The following is a 17,959-nucleotide window of genomic DNA, read 5'->3' on the forward strand; positions in this document are numbered from 1 at the left end:
AAGATATCACTTCACCAACAACAACATCTCCATGGATGGACTTGTTTAACCTTTTTAAAAGTGGGGCTATGTCATTTTTCTTTAGTTGTTTTCAGGCGCTTTTTACAAGTATTCAAACCTTTGAACCTCAAGCAAATTGGTGCAATTTCTTTCATAAACATTAATTTTGTGTAACAAATGTTACACAAAATTAATGTGTAAGTTTTTTTTTTTTTCAAAGCAAGGGAAATGTCTATGAAACAAATAAAAAAAATAGGGAAAACTGTATTTATAGTTATTATAATTGCATATGTAAAATTATGTTACAGAATTATTATACATTTTAAGCACATTTCCAGGTCATTTCCTTGGCTGGCTGTTTTTTTTTTCTTGATTTTTTTTGTTTGTTTTTTCTTTTTTAAAAAAACAAATTTTCTGGTAATTTTCTTCAATGTTTTATTAATTTCTTGCTAATTTTGGGGTCATTTCTTCTTTCTTTGCTTGTTGCCTTTTTCCCATGTTTTTGAAAGAAATCAAGCCAACTTATTGTAATTTAATTGCATTAAATAATGACACCTTGGCTTTAAGTCACTCTAAAGTAAAGTCAAATTACTATAAAGTAATGATTTTGCACATTATGATGATAGTTGTTTTTTTTTTCCATAAGGCACCAGTTAAATACAAATTGCAAAAAATTAATTCAAGCAAGTGCAAAAGAGGACAGCATCATGCTTTACAGTTAGTTTATTCAGCATTGCACAAACCAATAATTCATTTAGATGAAACTCAAAAAGATGTATGACAAAAATAAAGTTTAACATATCATAACCATAACAAGGTTTGATACCAATTCTCTTATAGTCATACAATGGGATACAGCAAAAATTCAAAGGATTAATAAAAGATACACACTTCAAGACAAAATATATTACGTAATAATAACTATACTCACATATTAATAACTACAACCACAAACAATGTATCTTTGTTAAACTTTATACCCAAAATGAAACAGTTTTTGAAGAGGGATCAGTCGTGTGGATCATGTGCTTCTTGTTTTATGGCGCTTTAAGTTTGCGTCTTGTGCTGTTTGTCTGCATTTTTTTTTTTCATTTAGTTAAGAGTTATGTCTTATTATTTTTTGTATTTATTGTTGACTCTATGTTCTGTGTTTTCCTGTGTATTTATTGTTGAGTTTTGTGTATTTTAAAAGCCAATCTTGGGACGGAAATGTCAAATTAGTTTTGGCTATCAGTGCTGTGATGTGTGGCATTGGTTTAGGCTGCATGTACATGCCCCAATGCAAATAATCATAAAAGAAATCAATAAAAATATGTTGACTTAAGTTTTGCTATTTTGTCTTAATGCCTAATCTGCAGTTAAACAGTCTGTCAGTAATTTTGTTTCTTCCCTCTTCAAGCTGTGAATTCTATACTTACGTTATTGGCATTAAAATAAGAGAACAGACAATATTAGTATAGTGTAAGCTTGTTGCATTTAAGAAAAATAAACCTGACATATAAAGTCTGTCACCAGTAATAAAAAAGTGATTGTAAAGGAGCAGTGTGTAGGATTTAGTGGCATCTAGTGGTGAGTACTGCAGTTTGCAACTAAATGAAATCTTGAAAGTTTATTGTTCAGGAGCCGAATTATCTACTGAGGTCCCTGCTTCTCCCAAATAAACATATATGTTAATTAAAACCAATAAAAACAATGAACATAGCAGTTTCAAGTAAAAATCACTGTTTCTCCAATGCTGTTTGGCTCGTCACAGACAGCGAGTCCAACGCCAGCTATTATGTGCTTATCTATTTTCTCTGACATCTTAAAGGGACAGTTGTGGGATTTTGTGAAGTGGGGTCGTAAGAGGTATCTATCAATAGTTCATCTATAACATGCTGTAGTGGCGGTTCACACGTGCCCCGATTTGGAGAAGCAGGCTGGAGTCCCGCAAGGAAGCTAGGCAATGTACTGCTGTGGATGGAGGTCAGTAACAAAACATAAAAAAGTTCCACCAAAAAAACAATATCAGTTTAAATGTACACTATATTGAGAGTATTTTCACTGCTTTACCTTAATGTCCGTGAGTGATTTCAAATAGGAAAATAAAGCCTTTACATGTCTGTCTAAAGCCATACTCCAATGAGAAAAAACAGTGATGACTTCCCTGTGAAAACAGACTGTCAGGAGGAGAGCAAATGCAGCGAGAATACTGTCATTTTTGCAGACACTCACACTGATATTGATTTTGTTAGGTTGGACTTTGGGTGGCTAAAATATGTGTTGTTGCTGATGCCTCCACAGCAGTACATTGCTTAGACTTCAGCCTGCTTCTCCAAACTGAAGGTGTGTTTACTGTTATCTATTGTAAGTAACACACTGACTATATACTGTATAAGTACCCCATACAACACCACTTGAAAAAACCCCACAAAAAAACGATCATTTTATGATTGAGTCCTTCAAGAGGTTTTTACCAGGAGCCGAATTATCTGCATAGACCCCGTCCCCTGCAAAACAAGCAGACCCAGTGATTAAAACTTTAAAAACACAGAATAAAGCAGTTTCACCTTAAAATCTCATTTTTTTCAATGCTGTTTGGTTTGTCAGAAGGGCTGCTATCTACAGTGGCTTATACATAAACCCAAATGATGTTATCTAGAGCCAGTACTTGATTTGTCCACTCTGGGCTAGTGTAGAAACATGGCAGTGCCACATGTTGGACTCTGTGGACAAGGACCCACTCCCTGTGTAGATATAAACGGCTCATTATAAGGTACCGAAAACATGATTCTTAATTTCATTTGATTATATGCCACAGAAAATGTTCTTAATATATTACAATTTATCTGTTAATATATTCCTCAAAATCTTACACACTGGAACTTTAAGACCTACTTAAGAGTGCAGATGAAATTAAACGTGTCACTTTCAGTCATTTTGAACCATTTCCCCTCTATGTCCATGGCTGCAGCCCTGTCACAACCCTCCTGCCTTCCTCCTGGGGCCCAGTTGTCATAGCAGACCACACAGTCATTTACCCAGAACCACAAATCCATAAAGCAGGTGTAGCGCAGTCCCATCCAGACGTAGGAAGTGTTGGCCTTCTTGGCTCTCTCCTGGACCCATCTCTGCTGATGAGGGTTAGTGATGGAGACCAGGTCACTGTGGTTCTTTCTGCAGTAATCCAACGCGCCATCCCAGGTCTTTTTCTCTTTGATCAGGATCACTTTGTCTGTCGTGGAAGAAATGAACCATTTCTGGTCACTTTAGCCGACAATTAAAGAAATCACCTACTGAAGCTTTTCCTGGTCATATAACTTTTCCCTTGAAATAAAAATACAGAGTCCAGATGTGAAATCACGTGTAGAATATGTTTTAGATATAGTCGCTCAAAGAAATTCAGGATACATGCCCAAATATTTAACACAGAGACATTTGTTAAACTCACCGTCATAGCAGAAGAAGGGTTTTGTTTTCTTACATTCATCAGAGGTCCATTTTCCATCGGTCATGGTCATAGCACATTTTTTGTTGCCATCTTCACTTTTAAATAGCTGTCGATTCCAGTTTCTGAAAGAGAAACTGCTCTCATCTGACCACCTCCAGCTGTCTCTGAACAGGCCGATCCACACATTTTTTCCCCCAATTTTATTGTCTATGTCTTCGCTGATCTTGTCTAACTGTTCGCGTCCACTGACCAGGTCGGTGTGATGCTCTCTGCAGTAATTCTGAGCCTTTGACCAGGTCACCTTGTTTTTAATGAAGTGGAATTTTTGATCGGACTGATTCCTTTCTGTGTAACAAACAGACAAACACAAAGAAATACACATTTTAACCATTTTTACAAGTTGCTTTGTCTCATTAAGTCCTATTTTTGTACTTAAAACACATGACACAGTAATAGAAGACACAGTCATATACAATTAATTAATGTAAACAAATAGAAATAGAGGAATTTTATCACCACACTAATCAGTAACGTTAACTAAAATAAAAAGCACAGGGTCTCCTTGATCACTTTAGGTGAAATACATACCATTTTTTTTACATGCAGTACATGCATTCTTCGCTTATTGTATTTGAATATTTCTGCATATCGGGTCCCTGAACACTTTTGAAATTGCTCCCACTTGTGAGCTGATCATACGGGTGTGTCAAATCAGACTATCGTCAGCGAGTAACCGCATCGCCAAAGCCGGCAAAGAATCAGGACAGGCCTGAGGATGAAACTGACTGCAGACCGATAAACATCGAGGAAGACTTGGGTATGGGAGACATCCTCAGGTATGACCAGTCATGTCTTACCACTGAACAATAGAAGAAAGCGAATGAACTCCTGAAAAGTGAATTTGCTGTCATTTGATTCCCAATTGACACAATCTGGAAAGAATTGGTTTATCTCGCTAATATGGACTTCAAGATTGTTTTGAAAGGCATGCTCTAAATTATGTGATTAATTGCAAATAACTGTTTTAAACCATATCGGACAAGTTTCTACTTTTATTCCAAATAAAAAAAGGAAGTATATGTCTTCAAAAGCTATTGATAGACAGCATGATATGTTGTATTCACATAATGTGATTATCAGCATATTCTCACCATCATAGCAGATAAATTGAAATGTAAAATTAGTAGTACAAGGGACATCTTTCCATTTGTGATTTCTGTCCATCGGCACACATGCCTCGCTGATGAGAGCATCTTGAGGCTCTTGAGGATACCAGTTCTCCTCACTAGTACTGAACTCCAGCTCCGGCAGAGACCACTGCCAGCGCCACATTTTTTTGTTATTTAGTTCAGGGTCGCTGTAAAGCCCGATCCAGGCTGCATCTTGATTCTGTGCCAAGTCACGGAGTCTCTTCGTGTCTGTCATGTCAAACACTGTGGCCAGGTCAGTGTACTTATCTCTGCAGTACTTCTGGGCTTCTGTCCAGGTCTTATTCTCTTTGACAAAGTGGTACTCATAGTGGTGACATGTTAAGAAGGAAGCTTGACCTAATAACAGAGAAAACACTGCAGTGATGGAGCTGATAGCACAACAATCATATGTTTAATAAGTCAAAATCATACTTATTTTGAGTTTTATTAACAAGAAAGGTAAGCCGTCTCTGTTTTATGACCCTAAGATTAAATGATTTTAGGAACAAAAATGCTGTAAAATGATCCACTTACCCATCAGAATGAGCACAAACAGACTCCACTGCATCTTTGCCCTGATGGATGAAACAGATATTATAGTGTACAGTGTAAAAAATGCATTTTAAGACTTAAATGCCTGTCTTATAAAAAAATAAAAATAAAAAAAGAATAAATAAACACATATATGAACTGCACCACACCCCCCAGTTTATGAGAAAGCAGAAAATGTTTTGTGGAAAATATGCAAATCAGGATCAAACCACTGATGCTCACACGGACACATTTCCACCTTTTTGAAAAAAAAAAAACAAAAAACAAACAAACAAAAAAAAACCACAAATATTGTAAGGCATCAGGCCAGGCCAATGATAGAAAAAAAACCCTGGCAAAACCTGAAAAATAGTTTATTTATTTCTAAAAACGTGTTACATCTCATTTGGTTGGTGCTGTCATAAACTTTGTAATTTTCTAGTTTTCACAAATTCAGCTCACAATACTATCAGAGACATGTTGTGTTTCAGGAGTGGGTGACACACAATGAAAATTGAATTTAGGGTCATTGGAGAAATTAGATTAGAATAACACAATATGTTTGACATTTTTCCAAAAGCATGCAGAAGAAGACAGCTGGGTAAAGAAAAATAAGAAAAAGCTAAGTAAATTGTTCACTGTTAAATAATAATTATTATTTTGTTGTAATATGACTGTAATTACCTCACTGAAACATTTAATGTCACTGGAAAAAATAGATTAGAACTATGTATTACATGGAGCCCAGGAGGTGACATGCTTTTCATTTTAGTAATTTGCATGCACCAAATACAAATTTTTAGTAATACAGAAGCTGCAATAACTTTTTAGCGAGTGAAAAAATAAATCTTATATATTGGCTCTATGAAGGTATTTAAACTGGTGAAGAGGACTGGAGTGTTTCAGTCAATTACAACCCATGCGAATCAAATCAAGTCATTTTGAGGCAGAAACAGCTTTCCAGTGTCAAGATAGGAGCTTCAATCGCTCTTTGGCAGGTTGAAAATGAGCATTTTATGTGTTGTATTGTTGTATTAGTAATGATTTAAATATGAAAAAATGGCATACTTGTTTAAAAATGAATAAATAGAAAATAAACACATCAATGTCACCTCCTTGGTTCTGTAATATTGACCTATTTAACATTTTTGTTTTCTCCCTACAGCATGCAAAAGAGCATACGTAGTATATTTTCAGCCCTAAGTAACGTCTGCAGGACAGGCTACATGCATCCATAAAACAAATCCTGAACCCAAGAGGGGAAACACAGTATTAACGCATTGTTGTATTTCTTTGCAGTATAATGTTAGGTGCTCTTACTATAGTGCACTCTTTGTGATTCCCACAGAACATTGCACTAAACTCACATTTTAAAATGATTACAAACCTTGTCACAAATGAGCAGAATTTTTTTACTTTGTCCAGCAAATAAAAAAGGACAAACTTTTAATCTGACGTAATTTTATATTATGTGAAATCTATCCCACAGAAAGACAATATTGTACTTCTGCACACACGATAAATGATACATCAAACTAACAGAACAGAATCATGACTTACATCTTCTGAGTCCTCCCGTCAGACGCTTCACTCTGGTGTCTCTCAACTGATGAAGAATAAAATATCGACCAGGAAGATGCTCCTTTTTAGCCCTCTGATGTCAGCATTTGAATAAATATCATTTCAAAACACGTGAGAGATCTGTATCAGAGTCAAGAAAGGATCCATTCATGACACAATATCATTTACATGATGCTCCAGGGAAAAAAAAGGGGAACTCACTTCGGCTAGCTGTCCAACAAACAGAAAGAAAGATGTCATTCCAAAATAATAATAAAAAAAAAAAACAACAACAAAAAAAAAAAAACGACAATAAACTAAGTTCATACTTGCTGAAAGAACCTTTACCCCTGAGTTAGGGTTAGTGTTATGCCAGTGATAATTTTAAACCTAATTTTGCATTTCTTTTCATTCATACTCAATGTAAACAACATAAGTTGAATTATATGACATATACATATTATATGACACACACACACACACACACACACACACACACATATATATATATACAGTGTATATAATGTGAATTTATAATGCTCTTCCTTCTATGGAGGTCTTGACCTGCAGAGACTGAACAGATAGGGCTTTTGTTTTTTGGCTGTGGGGGGCTCTTAAAGAGACAGGCACTTAAATGAAGCATTTCACACAGACAGTGCATATACAAGTATATTCAGGCAGATTGTGTGAGAAAAATCTGTTTTTTTAACACTGAAACATTACTATATGTTCTAGTAGACACCCAAAATTCAAATATGAGTCTGAAAATAAGCATAATATGGGACCTTTAAAACCCCCCAAATTGTCATTTGTAACTGCCCTTTTGAAAGGGACATTTTCTGATCTGATGCACTTCAGTATCAGTACCAAAATGATACAACTCTGTAGGCTTGGTAAGGTTCAGGTACAAAAAAAGTAGGTTTCACAGAAAGAAAAGAGGACAGCTCCATGGTTTAACAGTTTATTCAGCCTTAGAAAAACCTGTTTACATAAAACTCCAAAAAAGTCATCAAAGAAAACAATTTCACATAATAAAACCATCACCAGATCTCAACCACAACCTGAATTCAGATAATAAATGTTACATATTTGAATATATGAAAGCAAAATCAAACCAAGACTGGTATATTGATTCCAGTTCCTATTGTAATTATGCATACACGCTTTGAATTAGACTGAAAACAAAATACAACCTCAAAAGATAAATTAAAGAGGCACACTTTAAGATAAAGAAAATATAACAAAAACTTTAGAAGATAAAATATAAGACGAACAAGATTATCCAGGTGTTATTTAGTCATAATTTAAGGGATAGTGCACCCAAAAAATTCGATCAGCTGTTTTGTGGACTATAAAACTTCACCTGACTTGCCGTCGGCATGTTGATAAAGACTGAATTTTCATTTTTGGGTGAACTATTCCTTTAATAAGAGAGGGAAACCCTGTCACAGGGTCACATCCTCAGTTATTGCTTTAGAAATGACTTCATTGACGCCTCTTTCCCTCAAATTAAAATCTGCGGTTATAAAGTCTGTGGATCTCGCTTGTGATTCCTACATTTCCCAGAGTGCCATTCAACAAGCCAAGGGAACATATATGATAGGCCTAGAGTCTAAACATCATCAAAAGTAACACACCACTGCAAACAAAGAGAGTAACTGAATTTAACATCTGCAACCACTGAGTGGCGTGGGTTTCAAGAGAAGCCTAAAAAATCTAAAACTTTACTTATAACACATGAAATTAAACGTCTCATTGTCAAACTTTCTGAACCACTTATGTTGTCCTCCTCTGTCCATGGCTCCAGACATGTCACAGTCATCCGTCTCTTTGTCTGAGTCCCAGTTCTTGTAGCGGACCACCTCGTTACTGACCCAGAACCAGAAATCCAGAGTGCAGGTGTAGCGCAGGCCCAGCCAGACGAAGGGACTGCTGGCATTCTTGACTCGCTCTTGGACCCAAAGCTGCTCGTTAGGGCTGGTGATGGAGACCAGCTGACTGTGTTTGTCTCTGCAGTACTCCAAGGCGTCTTCCCAGGTCTTGTTCTCTCTGATCAGGATCACTTTGTCTGTCACGGAAGAAATGGAGACAAACCCAGTTCAACAACAACAACAACAATAATAATAACAAGAACTTATAGAACACTTTTCTGAATACTCATAGATGCTTTTTCAAAGAAAAAACAAAACAAAGGAAAATATACAAACATGAAATAATAGGTAAACAACAACAAAAAAGGAACAATGCAAGGAGGCAGAAGAAGAGTACGCATAAATATAGATTTTTAAAAGTCTAATATCAATTTGAAAAATGCAAGTTGGGAGTCAGTGCATCTATATTTAGTGCTGAAATAACTTCAAATTCAATTAAAGTTCTGGTGTTTTTACAGTTTAGGGAGAGTGAGATGTAAAAATGTTTCAATTGTACATCCCTATGTTAGAAATATATATATATATATATTTCATAGTCTGCAGTTATAAAATCATTACACACTAGTTATATCAGTAAATGTCATCATTACAATTTTATATATTCTATATATTTAATATCTCTATTTAATTTTAGAGCTTAAGAAATCAAAATTGTTTACAAGATGAATCATGTTGACCTCTTGCAACCTGAGTAAATTGGCTTAATTTCTTTCAGAAACATGTTAATAAGGCGATGAGGAAATGACTTGGAGCACATGCTCAAGTGTAAATATGAGAAATTATTCCGTGAAAATATTAAAAACTTATTCGAAAATTACCTCATCATAAAAGGAAAGAAAAGATTAATGGTTAAAACAAACAACTAAAAAAAAACATGGAAATGACTTGGGGAAAAATGCTTAAATGTAAATGTAAATAACTTATATAAAATATACATTTACAATTTCTTAATTTCCTGTTGTTGTTGTTTTAATACCCCCCTCTCTGTCTTTTCTGTTCAATTCAATTTCTTGTCAGCTTTTCCTTATTTCTCGCAATTTGCGGGACATTTCTTGCCAAAATGCTTGTTGTACTCTCAGCCATATTTTCAAAAGAAATCAAACCAATTTGTTCAGGTTTCAAAGGCTTAAATTCTTGTAAAAAGTGTCTGAATTTAGCCCAAGAAAACTGATATCGAAACAGATTTTAAAGGGTTAAGTGCAACATTATCCAGCGTGTCTCTGGGCAGGTGAAATACATGAAAAATTATAAAGACTATTTTTATTTCTATTCTGTCCCTGTAACTTAGCATGGGGTCTCTGACATAGAGAGGATGAAATAAAATAAAACAAGGATTCCACCCAAAAATATTCACCCTCATAGCAGATGAAGTGTTTTTTTGTCACACATTTGTCGGTCCCCCATTTGCCCCTTTTCTGCCACATGGTCATAGCACATCTGTTGTCTGAATTATCACTGAGCAGTGGTCCGTAATTCTGTGGATCCCAGAATCTGAAAGAGACATTGCTGCCATCTGACCACCTCCAGCTGTCTCTGAACAGGCCGATCCACCAGTCTGTCTCAGTCTCAAGTTCACCTTTCCGTTCCGATTTGACCTCTTCTAATTGTTGGTGTCCACTGACCAGGTCAGTGTGATTCTTTCTGCAGTAATTCTGAGCCTGTAGCCAGGTCTTTTTGATCTTCATCAAATGAAATTTGTTGTTGGATTTCTTTGTTTCTGTGTAATAAACAGACAAACATACATCACCATACAGAATATCTCTCTGGGGAAATACAATATCAAGTCCTGGTGAATCATGTCATAAATAAACAGCATGTGATTCAATGAGAGGTTAGAGTATTAATGTCATATTCTCACCATCGAAGCAGATGAAGAAATGTTCATGATTACATTTGAAGTCCAGCCATTTGCTATTACGTAAAGTTACACAGTTCTCAGGTTTATCTTTGTCATTTGGCTCATTCTCACGCCAATTTTTCTTATCTTCATGGTACTCCAGCCCTGGCAGAGACCATTGCCACACCCTGAAATGTCCTCCTGATTCGCTGCAAGGAGATTAAAAAAAGGACAAATCACAGCTTCATAACGGGTAAAACACATGCAGAGTGAACTCTGGTCCACTCTTGTCGAAAGACAAAGCTGGTATATTATCACAGAGCATGGGGGTGATTGGTTTGTTTCACTGAGGCGTCCACCTTGAGTAAGAATATCTTTGCTACAGAAAATGACAGATGTAGGTGAGAATTATATATCTGCAGTTATTGAATAGGTCCTCAATACAAGACCATAGATAAATATTTTCTACTTGAAAATCTTCTATTGTATATCGGCCACCATTCATTCAGGTGTACCCAAAAAGTTCTGTCACACCCAGCGCACTCCAGAAGGCTAAAAACAGCACATGGGTGCGAGAGCCTTTATTTCTACCATCATCTGCTGTTACCCTCAAACATTGCACAGGTACACCGGGCTTGTATCATACCTCCGAGGACTGTTAAGACCGATCCAGGCTTCATCCTGATTCTGTGCCGAGTCACAGAGTCTCTCCATGTCTGTCATGTCCAACACTTTGGCCAGGTCAGTGTACTTATCTCTGCAGTACTTCTGAGCTTCTGTCCAGGTCTTCTTCTGTTTGACAAAGTGGTACTCATAGTGGCGACATGTGAAGAAGGAAGCTTGACCTAATAGCAGAGAAAACACTGCAGTGATGGAGCTGATAGCACAACAATCATGTGTTCAATGAATCAAAATCACGAGTCCACTTATTTTGAGTTTTATTAACAAGAAAGGTGAGCCTACCCTGTTTTATGACCCTAAGATTAAATGATTTTAGGAAAAAAAAACTGTAAAATGATCCACTTACTCATCAGAATGAGCACAAACAGACTCCACTGCATCTCTGCCCTGTTGGATGAAACAGATAGTTTAGTGTGCAGTGAACCAAAAATGATGATTTCAATAAATCCTGTCAGTTTAAAAATTAATGCATTAAAAAATCTTACCCATTAAATTAAAAAATACAAAAAACACACATACAAACTGTACTTCCCCCTCCAGTTTCTGAGGAAAAAGGTTTAGGTGGCAAATATGCAAAGCAGGATGAAACCAGACGCTAACACTGAGAGATTGTCACTGTTTTTCAGCACATGGAAATGTTTAATATGAATAAAACACAAATAATTTAATGCATCAGGCTGCACCAGTCACGAAGAAAAGAAGAAGAAAAAACAAAAACTTATGCAATACATCCACCTTGGTAAATTGTTTCTGTCTGAAAACTTATAATATTTTGATCTGGCTACATCATAAACTTGATTTTTTAGTTTTCATAAATTTAACTCATAATATACTGGGGCAGGTGGGTAAGACACATTAAAGTTATAAAATCTTTATACTCTATAAAATCCAGAACGAAAAAAGAATGACACATAATTAAATTGTTCACTGTTCCTTCAATTAGCCCAACAAAAGAAATTCTCTCTATTATAACTGCACTCACTAAACTTACGATTACATTTAGCATCAATAAAAAAATTATATTAGAATTATATATAGATGTATTTTTAAATTTTGTTTTTAGCTGTTTTTTCATATATTTTTTTCAAAAGAAATCAAACCAGTTTGCTCAGCTGTAAAAGGGTCAAATAGCTTGTAAAAGGCGTCTAAACGCAGCACAAGAAAGCTGATACTGATCCAGGGTTTTAAAGAGTTAAGCTGAACACTGGCAGCTGATTTTGGGGTTTTGACAGATGTCTGATTTAGATTTCCAAATAAATTTCAACCTCTGTCCCATGCTGGAAGATTGTCAAACCAACATCAGCAAAGGTTTTGACTTGGGCTGTCACACGATTAGTTATTTTTTTAATCGCATTTAATTGCAGGATATCAGTAGTTAATCATTATAAACTGCACTTTTAATCACGTTTTAAATTAATTTTTTTGCATTTTCACATGTTTCATATTTCATTGTTTTATATAGTCCATATTGACAAAGCAAAGCAATTCTTATCAGATTTGTCCTGATTTGGAATCATATAACAGTAAAAAAAAAAAACTGCACGGGACGGCATAAAGCAAGCATGTCTGTAAAAGGGAGACTCATGGGGACACACAGAACCCATTTTCATTCAGACATCTCGATGTCAGAGGTCAAGCGGCCCCTGTGAAATACCTAAGTTGTTTTTTCATCACCAAAATGTATCCAAACTGTGGAATAGTATCCCAAAAATCTAGCATGATATGACCACTGGATTTCCCAAGTCTTCTAATTTCATATGATACCAGTACAATCTCAGCCTTAAAACGCAGCCCCGTAATTTAAATAATCAATGCACAATTAAATTACGTATGCTTCTTAATCGCATCGTGTTAACACTGACGGCCCTGTTTTGGACGTTAAATAGATATTAATTTACAACCGGAAAATCATTGTCTGTCCAATTCTGGAAGGTTGACGTCAACTCAGTGTTGGGTTTTGACGCTTTTTGAATTAAAACCACAACGCAAGGTCTATCGTCAAGCCAGTGTTTTCATTTTCAATCAAAACTGAACTTTTGTCCAAGTCCAATGTCTTTCTGATATCATATTGGTGCCAGCTGGGTAAATTGTTGATTGTTGCTTTGTATTATGACTGCATTAACCTTACTGACACATTTAGTGTAACTGGGGATTAGAACAGCACAGTATATTTAACATTATTTCCTAAAGCATGCAAAAGAGGATGAGCAGTGTTTTTCAATGCATCCCCCAAAAAAGCTCCAGAAAACAAATCTTGGACTGGAAAAAGAAGTCCAGTCTCCAGTATTATTGCATTTCTTCACAGTATAATGTCAGGTGTTCTTATTATAGTGTCCACTCTTTGTGAATCATACTGAACACTGCATAAAACATTTAAAAATAATATAAACTTTGTCACAAATAAGCTGAATAATTTGGTAACTCCGGCAAATTTAAAAAAAAAAAAAAAAGGACAAATTTCAAATCTGATGTGATTTTAGATTATGCAAAGTATATACTGGAGAAAGACAATATTGCACTTCTGCAAACACACAATAAATGATACATCAAACTGACAGAACAGAGTCATAACTTACATCTTCTGAGTCCTCCCGTCAGACGCTTCACTCTGGTGTCTCTCCGCTGATGAAGACTAAATTATACTGATGCTCTTGTTTTGCCGCTTTGACGTCAGCATTTAAATATGAAAATACATCGACCCCTTGATGACAAGATTTACATGATGCACCAGGAAAAAAAGGGGAACACATTTCCCTGCTGACTGTCCAACAAGCAGAAAGAAAGATGTCTTTCCAAAAATATCTATCTAAATATCTATATAACCCTAACCCTAACCCTAACCCTAATAAAGAAAATAAAAAAACTCAGTTTTGCTATCCTATATATATATATATACATATATATATACAGTACTGTATAAAAAAGTCTTAGGCCACTTTGAACTTTATTTTAGCTCGGTGTTAATGACCATACATATTTATTTCTCAGTAGTCTCTTTACTAAAATACAACCAGTATACAGTATTAAAAATGCAAATATTTCAGAATAAAACAACCTCATCAGGCTTAAGTTGCAAATATTTACTGTGACCTCCACTTCCACAGTATACCTTAAACTCTCTTTGTCAGGCAATATGAGATTTACAATACTAATTTTCTGGTGTATTTACACCAGGTAGCATTTATGACATGACATGACTTTTTTGTAAAACAGTGTACATGTTCTCTGTATTTTTTGTATCTTGTATATATTATTCCCTCATTGCAACTTTTCTAAAACAAAAAGATTTTTGCAAAGTACTGCATGTATATATATATATATATATATATAGATAGATAGATATATATATATATGTGTGTATATATATATATATATATATATATATATACACACACACACACACACACACACACACACACACATATATATATATATACATATATATATATAAAGAGAAAGAGATAAACTGTAGACATACAGTACTGTGCAAAAGTCTTAGACCACCTTAAACAAACAGACTCTGTGATTTAAACCAGTAAAAACACTGAATGAAGCCATTTCATTTCACAATTCAGTGTTTCTTCCACGATGTTTGTCATATTCAATAGCCCAGCACCTGCTAATGCATGCTCACATTTTTACTCTGATCACTTACGATCAAGACCTTCAGGAGGTTTTTACCATGAGCTGAATTATCCACGGAGGTCTCTTGCTCTCCAAAACAAACCGTCCTGGCGATTTAGAGTGGTAGAAACACTGAAAAAAGTAGTTTGATGTTTACAAAATTGTGTTTTTCTGACACTGTGCAGCTTAGCGGAGCCTCTCACTACAGTGACAGAAAAACCAATGAAAACAGCACAATCTCGAGTCAATGTTTGGCTGTCCGTTCTGAACAACTGTAGAAATTGTGCACCTCGTAACTTACTCGTAACGTTACTATTTTTTGCACCTTGTTTTTGTATTATACTCGGCACCTTGTTTTTTATTATTCTTTTTTTATATATATTTGTAATTATATTTTATTGTTACATAGTTCTTTTGCTGCTTACCCTGTATTTCATAGCTGTTGTAACAATGCTAATTCCCCCACTGTGGGAAGGATTATCTTATCTTAAATATGGCGGTGCAACATGACGATTTCTGTAAACGAGACCCCGCTTCCTATGTAGACATAAATTGTTAATTCTAAGGTACGAAAACACAACCATTCTTATTTACAGGTGAAAATACACTACAAAAATACTAAAATAACATATTGCAAATACTAAATATATTACATTCCATCTCTGACAGTATATTCCCCTAAATTCTACATACTGGACCTTGAAGTTAAAAAGAAATGTATAATATAAAGATATACATCCACAGACAACAAAGTAGAGTAAAAGATAAACCTCGACCACAAAGTCATTTTTTTCCTAACCTTAACTAAACATATGCAGTTTCGATTAACTTGATGTGACAAACAACTTATTTCATAATTCTGTTTTATCATTTAGGGCCTTGTTGCTGCATTTTACCAGGTTTTACACAACTAAAAAACACATTCTATATATATATATTAAGGCTCTAATATTGTGAAAGCGTCATTATTTTCCTCAGTCAAATCACCTAGATTCAAATTTCAGTTGACATTTTGAGAGGGAAATAAGCTGAGAATACAGACTGCTTGTTGTTGTGTTTTCAGTGTGTCGGGCGGTGAAGCGAGTGCTTCATTTCCATGTATTAACTCCAGGGAAAAACCATGACGCATGTATTTATGTCGAAAGGACAAGAAAGAGGCCACCTTCCTGTCACAGAGCAGCTGTGTTTAAAACTGGTTATCTCCTCCACTGTACACCAAAAATCACACTAACATGTCAGAAATAAGCATTTTTGTCAGCTGCACACCACCGAGGAAAATGTTTTTGTGCACAATAAGTGCACATAAATCCTTTTTTTTGCTGTACATTTATAACTAGATAATTTATAAAAATTAAAAATATTTCCAGTCATTATCTCTAAAGTGCGATTGAAAAAAAATTCCATGTAAACATCATTATAATATTAAACAGTAAACACTAGGCTTCAGCCTGAAGTTATTTCTAAATATGCCCTGATGTAATTATATAAGATTTCTATATTTTAAAAGAATAAGAGTAGGGCTAAGAAAAAAAAAACTTAACTAATAAATGTAAATGTACACTAACAGAAATTCATACATTTAAATATGTTTCCACCTTTAGTTTACAATTTTTTATGACAGTGTTTGTAAAATATTCTGTACTTAATACTAATTGCTAACAACTACAAATATTTGTTTTCAGGGTAAGGTGTCAGAGTCCATGAAAAGCATCAAAACGAGTTTGTTATAAAACATAAATAAAATAAAAACTCCCAGTACGGATCCCTGTGGACCCCATTGAGGACCAGGCTACGCCCCCAACGTCCTGAGATCCTACGAAACCCCTGATAAACACATTTTTTTACATACTTTTCTTAGCAAATAATATCCTTAAAAAACCTCGAGTAAATACAAAAAAGGAGCATAATTGAACTCACCCTTGGCTGCATGAAACTTGACACAAGGACCCAAATCTTTCTATGTTGCAACAGTTGATCCCCGACACTCTGCAAGGTTAGCAGAAAAACTGTGAGCTGCTGTCAGACAATGATTACCAACATGCGTGACTGACTGTTGCTTAAATTGGTCAATTTGAGCTGAACAACACACTCTGGCCACAAACTTATACTATTCAGAACACTTTGTTGTAGTTTTGCAAAGCTTTTTTAAAATCTTCAGCAGAGAATCATTCTGAAAAATAACAAACCGTCTATCAGTTTCTACAGAACATAATGAAACATTAATGTTTGCCGATCATGCATCTTATCACAAACAGCAGCAGGAAGACTCACCATGAGCTGCAATACTTATGACAGACAAAAGAAAGGCAGTGGTGTCAGAGGTCAGAGGTCATTGAGTCAGTTTTAGAGAAATGAATGAGCAAACTGCTGCCCTCTGCTGGAAAAATGAAGCACAACATGTGAAGCCACTAACATCCAAGTCTGAAAAGAGTGGCAACAGAAGAGAGGTGGATAATACAGTAAAATTCATGTTGTAAATCTACTTAATTTACTTGCATATGCATTGAAAATAACAGACAATAGAAAGTGATCATTTTATGTAACAAAGGGTGTCATGCAAAAAACAAAATACAAACAAATTTTCTCTTGTTTTGCTCATATGCAGCACTTGTTCTTATTTTGTTAATACCCATTGATTTCTGGGATTCACCAGTGTTTTGTTATTTTTGCTTTTCTCTTCGCTCAGAGAACATTTTACGAGTGGTCGAGAGCACGCATACCAAGATAAGAGAAAAACATCCCCTTTTTACCAACCATAAATTGTTACTCAGGAAAAATAAGTTTTACATCTGAGAAACCTTTTTAAAAAATGCATGAATATTATTAAATCAGACTGAGATAATGTTTCAGAGTAATAACATTAACTGGTTTATTATTTTTCAGGGATAATAAATATGATCCATTGATCCCGAGTACTGTAACTTCAGTTTACTGCAGTTCTACTTGATTTGACTCAAATACTGTACTTATGTACTAATCTGGAGAACTTTCACGTTACTCAAGTATTTTAATCTCATGCCGTTTTTCAGTGCATTTCAGAGGGAAATATTGTACTTTTTACTCCATTATAATTATTGGATATTACAATATAAATAACCAGCAACTATTTCTATAATTGTATAAGTAATTTTTTCAAGCAAAAACATTTTTTTTTGGTGGGGTTCTCAAAGAGACA

The 17,959-nt window shown here is 35.1% G+C and overlaps 2 protein-coding genes across 4 annotated transcripts; both read right to left on the reverse strand.

Annotated features, from left to right (window-relative positions):
• Positions 1-705: 705 nt before the first annotated feature.
• Positions 706-17,105, reverse strand: LOC121961850 (macrophage mannose receptor 1-like). The gene is made up of 7 exons (XM_088073930.1): positions 17,056-17,105; positions 16,702-16,770; positions 6,712-6,852; positions 5,155-5,195; positions 4,582-4,977; positions 3,431-3,775; positions 706-3,214 (listed from the first exon to the last, which is right to left on the reverse strand). Coding segments are annotated over exons 3-7 (1,125 nt in total). The 5' UTR covers positions 6,714-6,852; positions 16,702-16,770; positions 17,056-17,105; the 3' UTR covers positions 706-2,873.
• Positions 7,659-16,770, reverse strand: LOC121966767 (C-type mannose receptor 2-like). 3 transcript variants are annotated; one of them, XM_088073928.1, is made up of 6 exons: positions 16,702-16,770; positions 11,507-11,547; positions 11,126-11,324; positions 10,501-10,688; positions 9,997-10,359; positions 7,659-8,779 (listed from the first exon to the last, which is right to left on the reverse strand). In XM_088073928.1, the coding sequence occupies exons 2-6, from the start codon at positions 11,538-11,540 to the stop codon at positions 8,436-8,438; spliced, it is 1,128 nt and encodes a 375-aa protein (XP_087930054.1). In that variant the 5' UTR covers positions 11,541-11,547; positions 16,702-16,770; the 3' UTR covers positions 7,659-8,435. The 3 variants fall into 3 exon arrangements, with proteins under 3 accessions (XP_087930054.1, XP_087930055.1, XP_087930053.1); XM_088073929.1 differs by lacking the exon at positions 16,702-16,770 and adding an exon at positions 13,737-13,822 and having other exon boundaries at positions 10,219-10,359; XM_088073927.1 differs by lacking the exon at positions 16,702-16,770 and adding an exon at positions 13,737-13,822.
• Positions 17,106-17,959: the final 854 nt, after the last annotated feature.

Source organism: Plectropomus leopardus, chromosome 23 (assembly GCF_026936395.1).
Source record: "Plectropomus leopardus strain MGB_pleo_1.0 chromosome 23, ASM2693639v1, whole genome shotgun sequence".
Classification (NCBI taxonomy): domain Eukaryota; kingdom Metazoa; phylum Chordata; class Actinopteri; order Perciformes; family Serranidae; genus Plectropomus; species Plectropomus leopardus.

Excerpts from the sequence above, each read along its gene's own strand:
- LOC121961850 (XM_088073930.1), bottom strand. Across the intron at positions 4,978-5,154 it reads GTTTGTGCTCATTCTGATGG|GTCAAGCTTCCTTCTTAACA; the intron begins GTAAGTGGATCA and ends CTCTGTTATTAG. Across the intron at positions 3,776-4,581 it reads TCAATTTATCTGCTATGATG|AAAGGAATCAGTCCGATCAA; the intron begins GTGAGAATATGC and ends TTTGTTACACAG.
- LOC121966767 (XM_088073927.1), bottom strand. Across the intron at positions 11,325-11,506 it reads GTTTGTGCTCATTCTGATGA|GTCAAGCTTCCTTCTTCACA; the intron begins GTAAGTGGATCA and ends CTCTGCTATTAG. Across the intron at positions 8,780-9,996 it reads ACACTTCATCTGCTATGAGG|ACAAAGTGATCCTGATCAGA; the intron begins GTGAATATTTTT and ends CTTCCGTGACAG.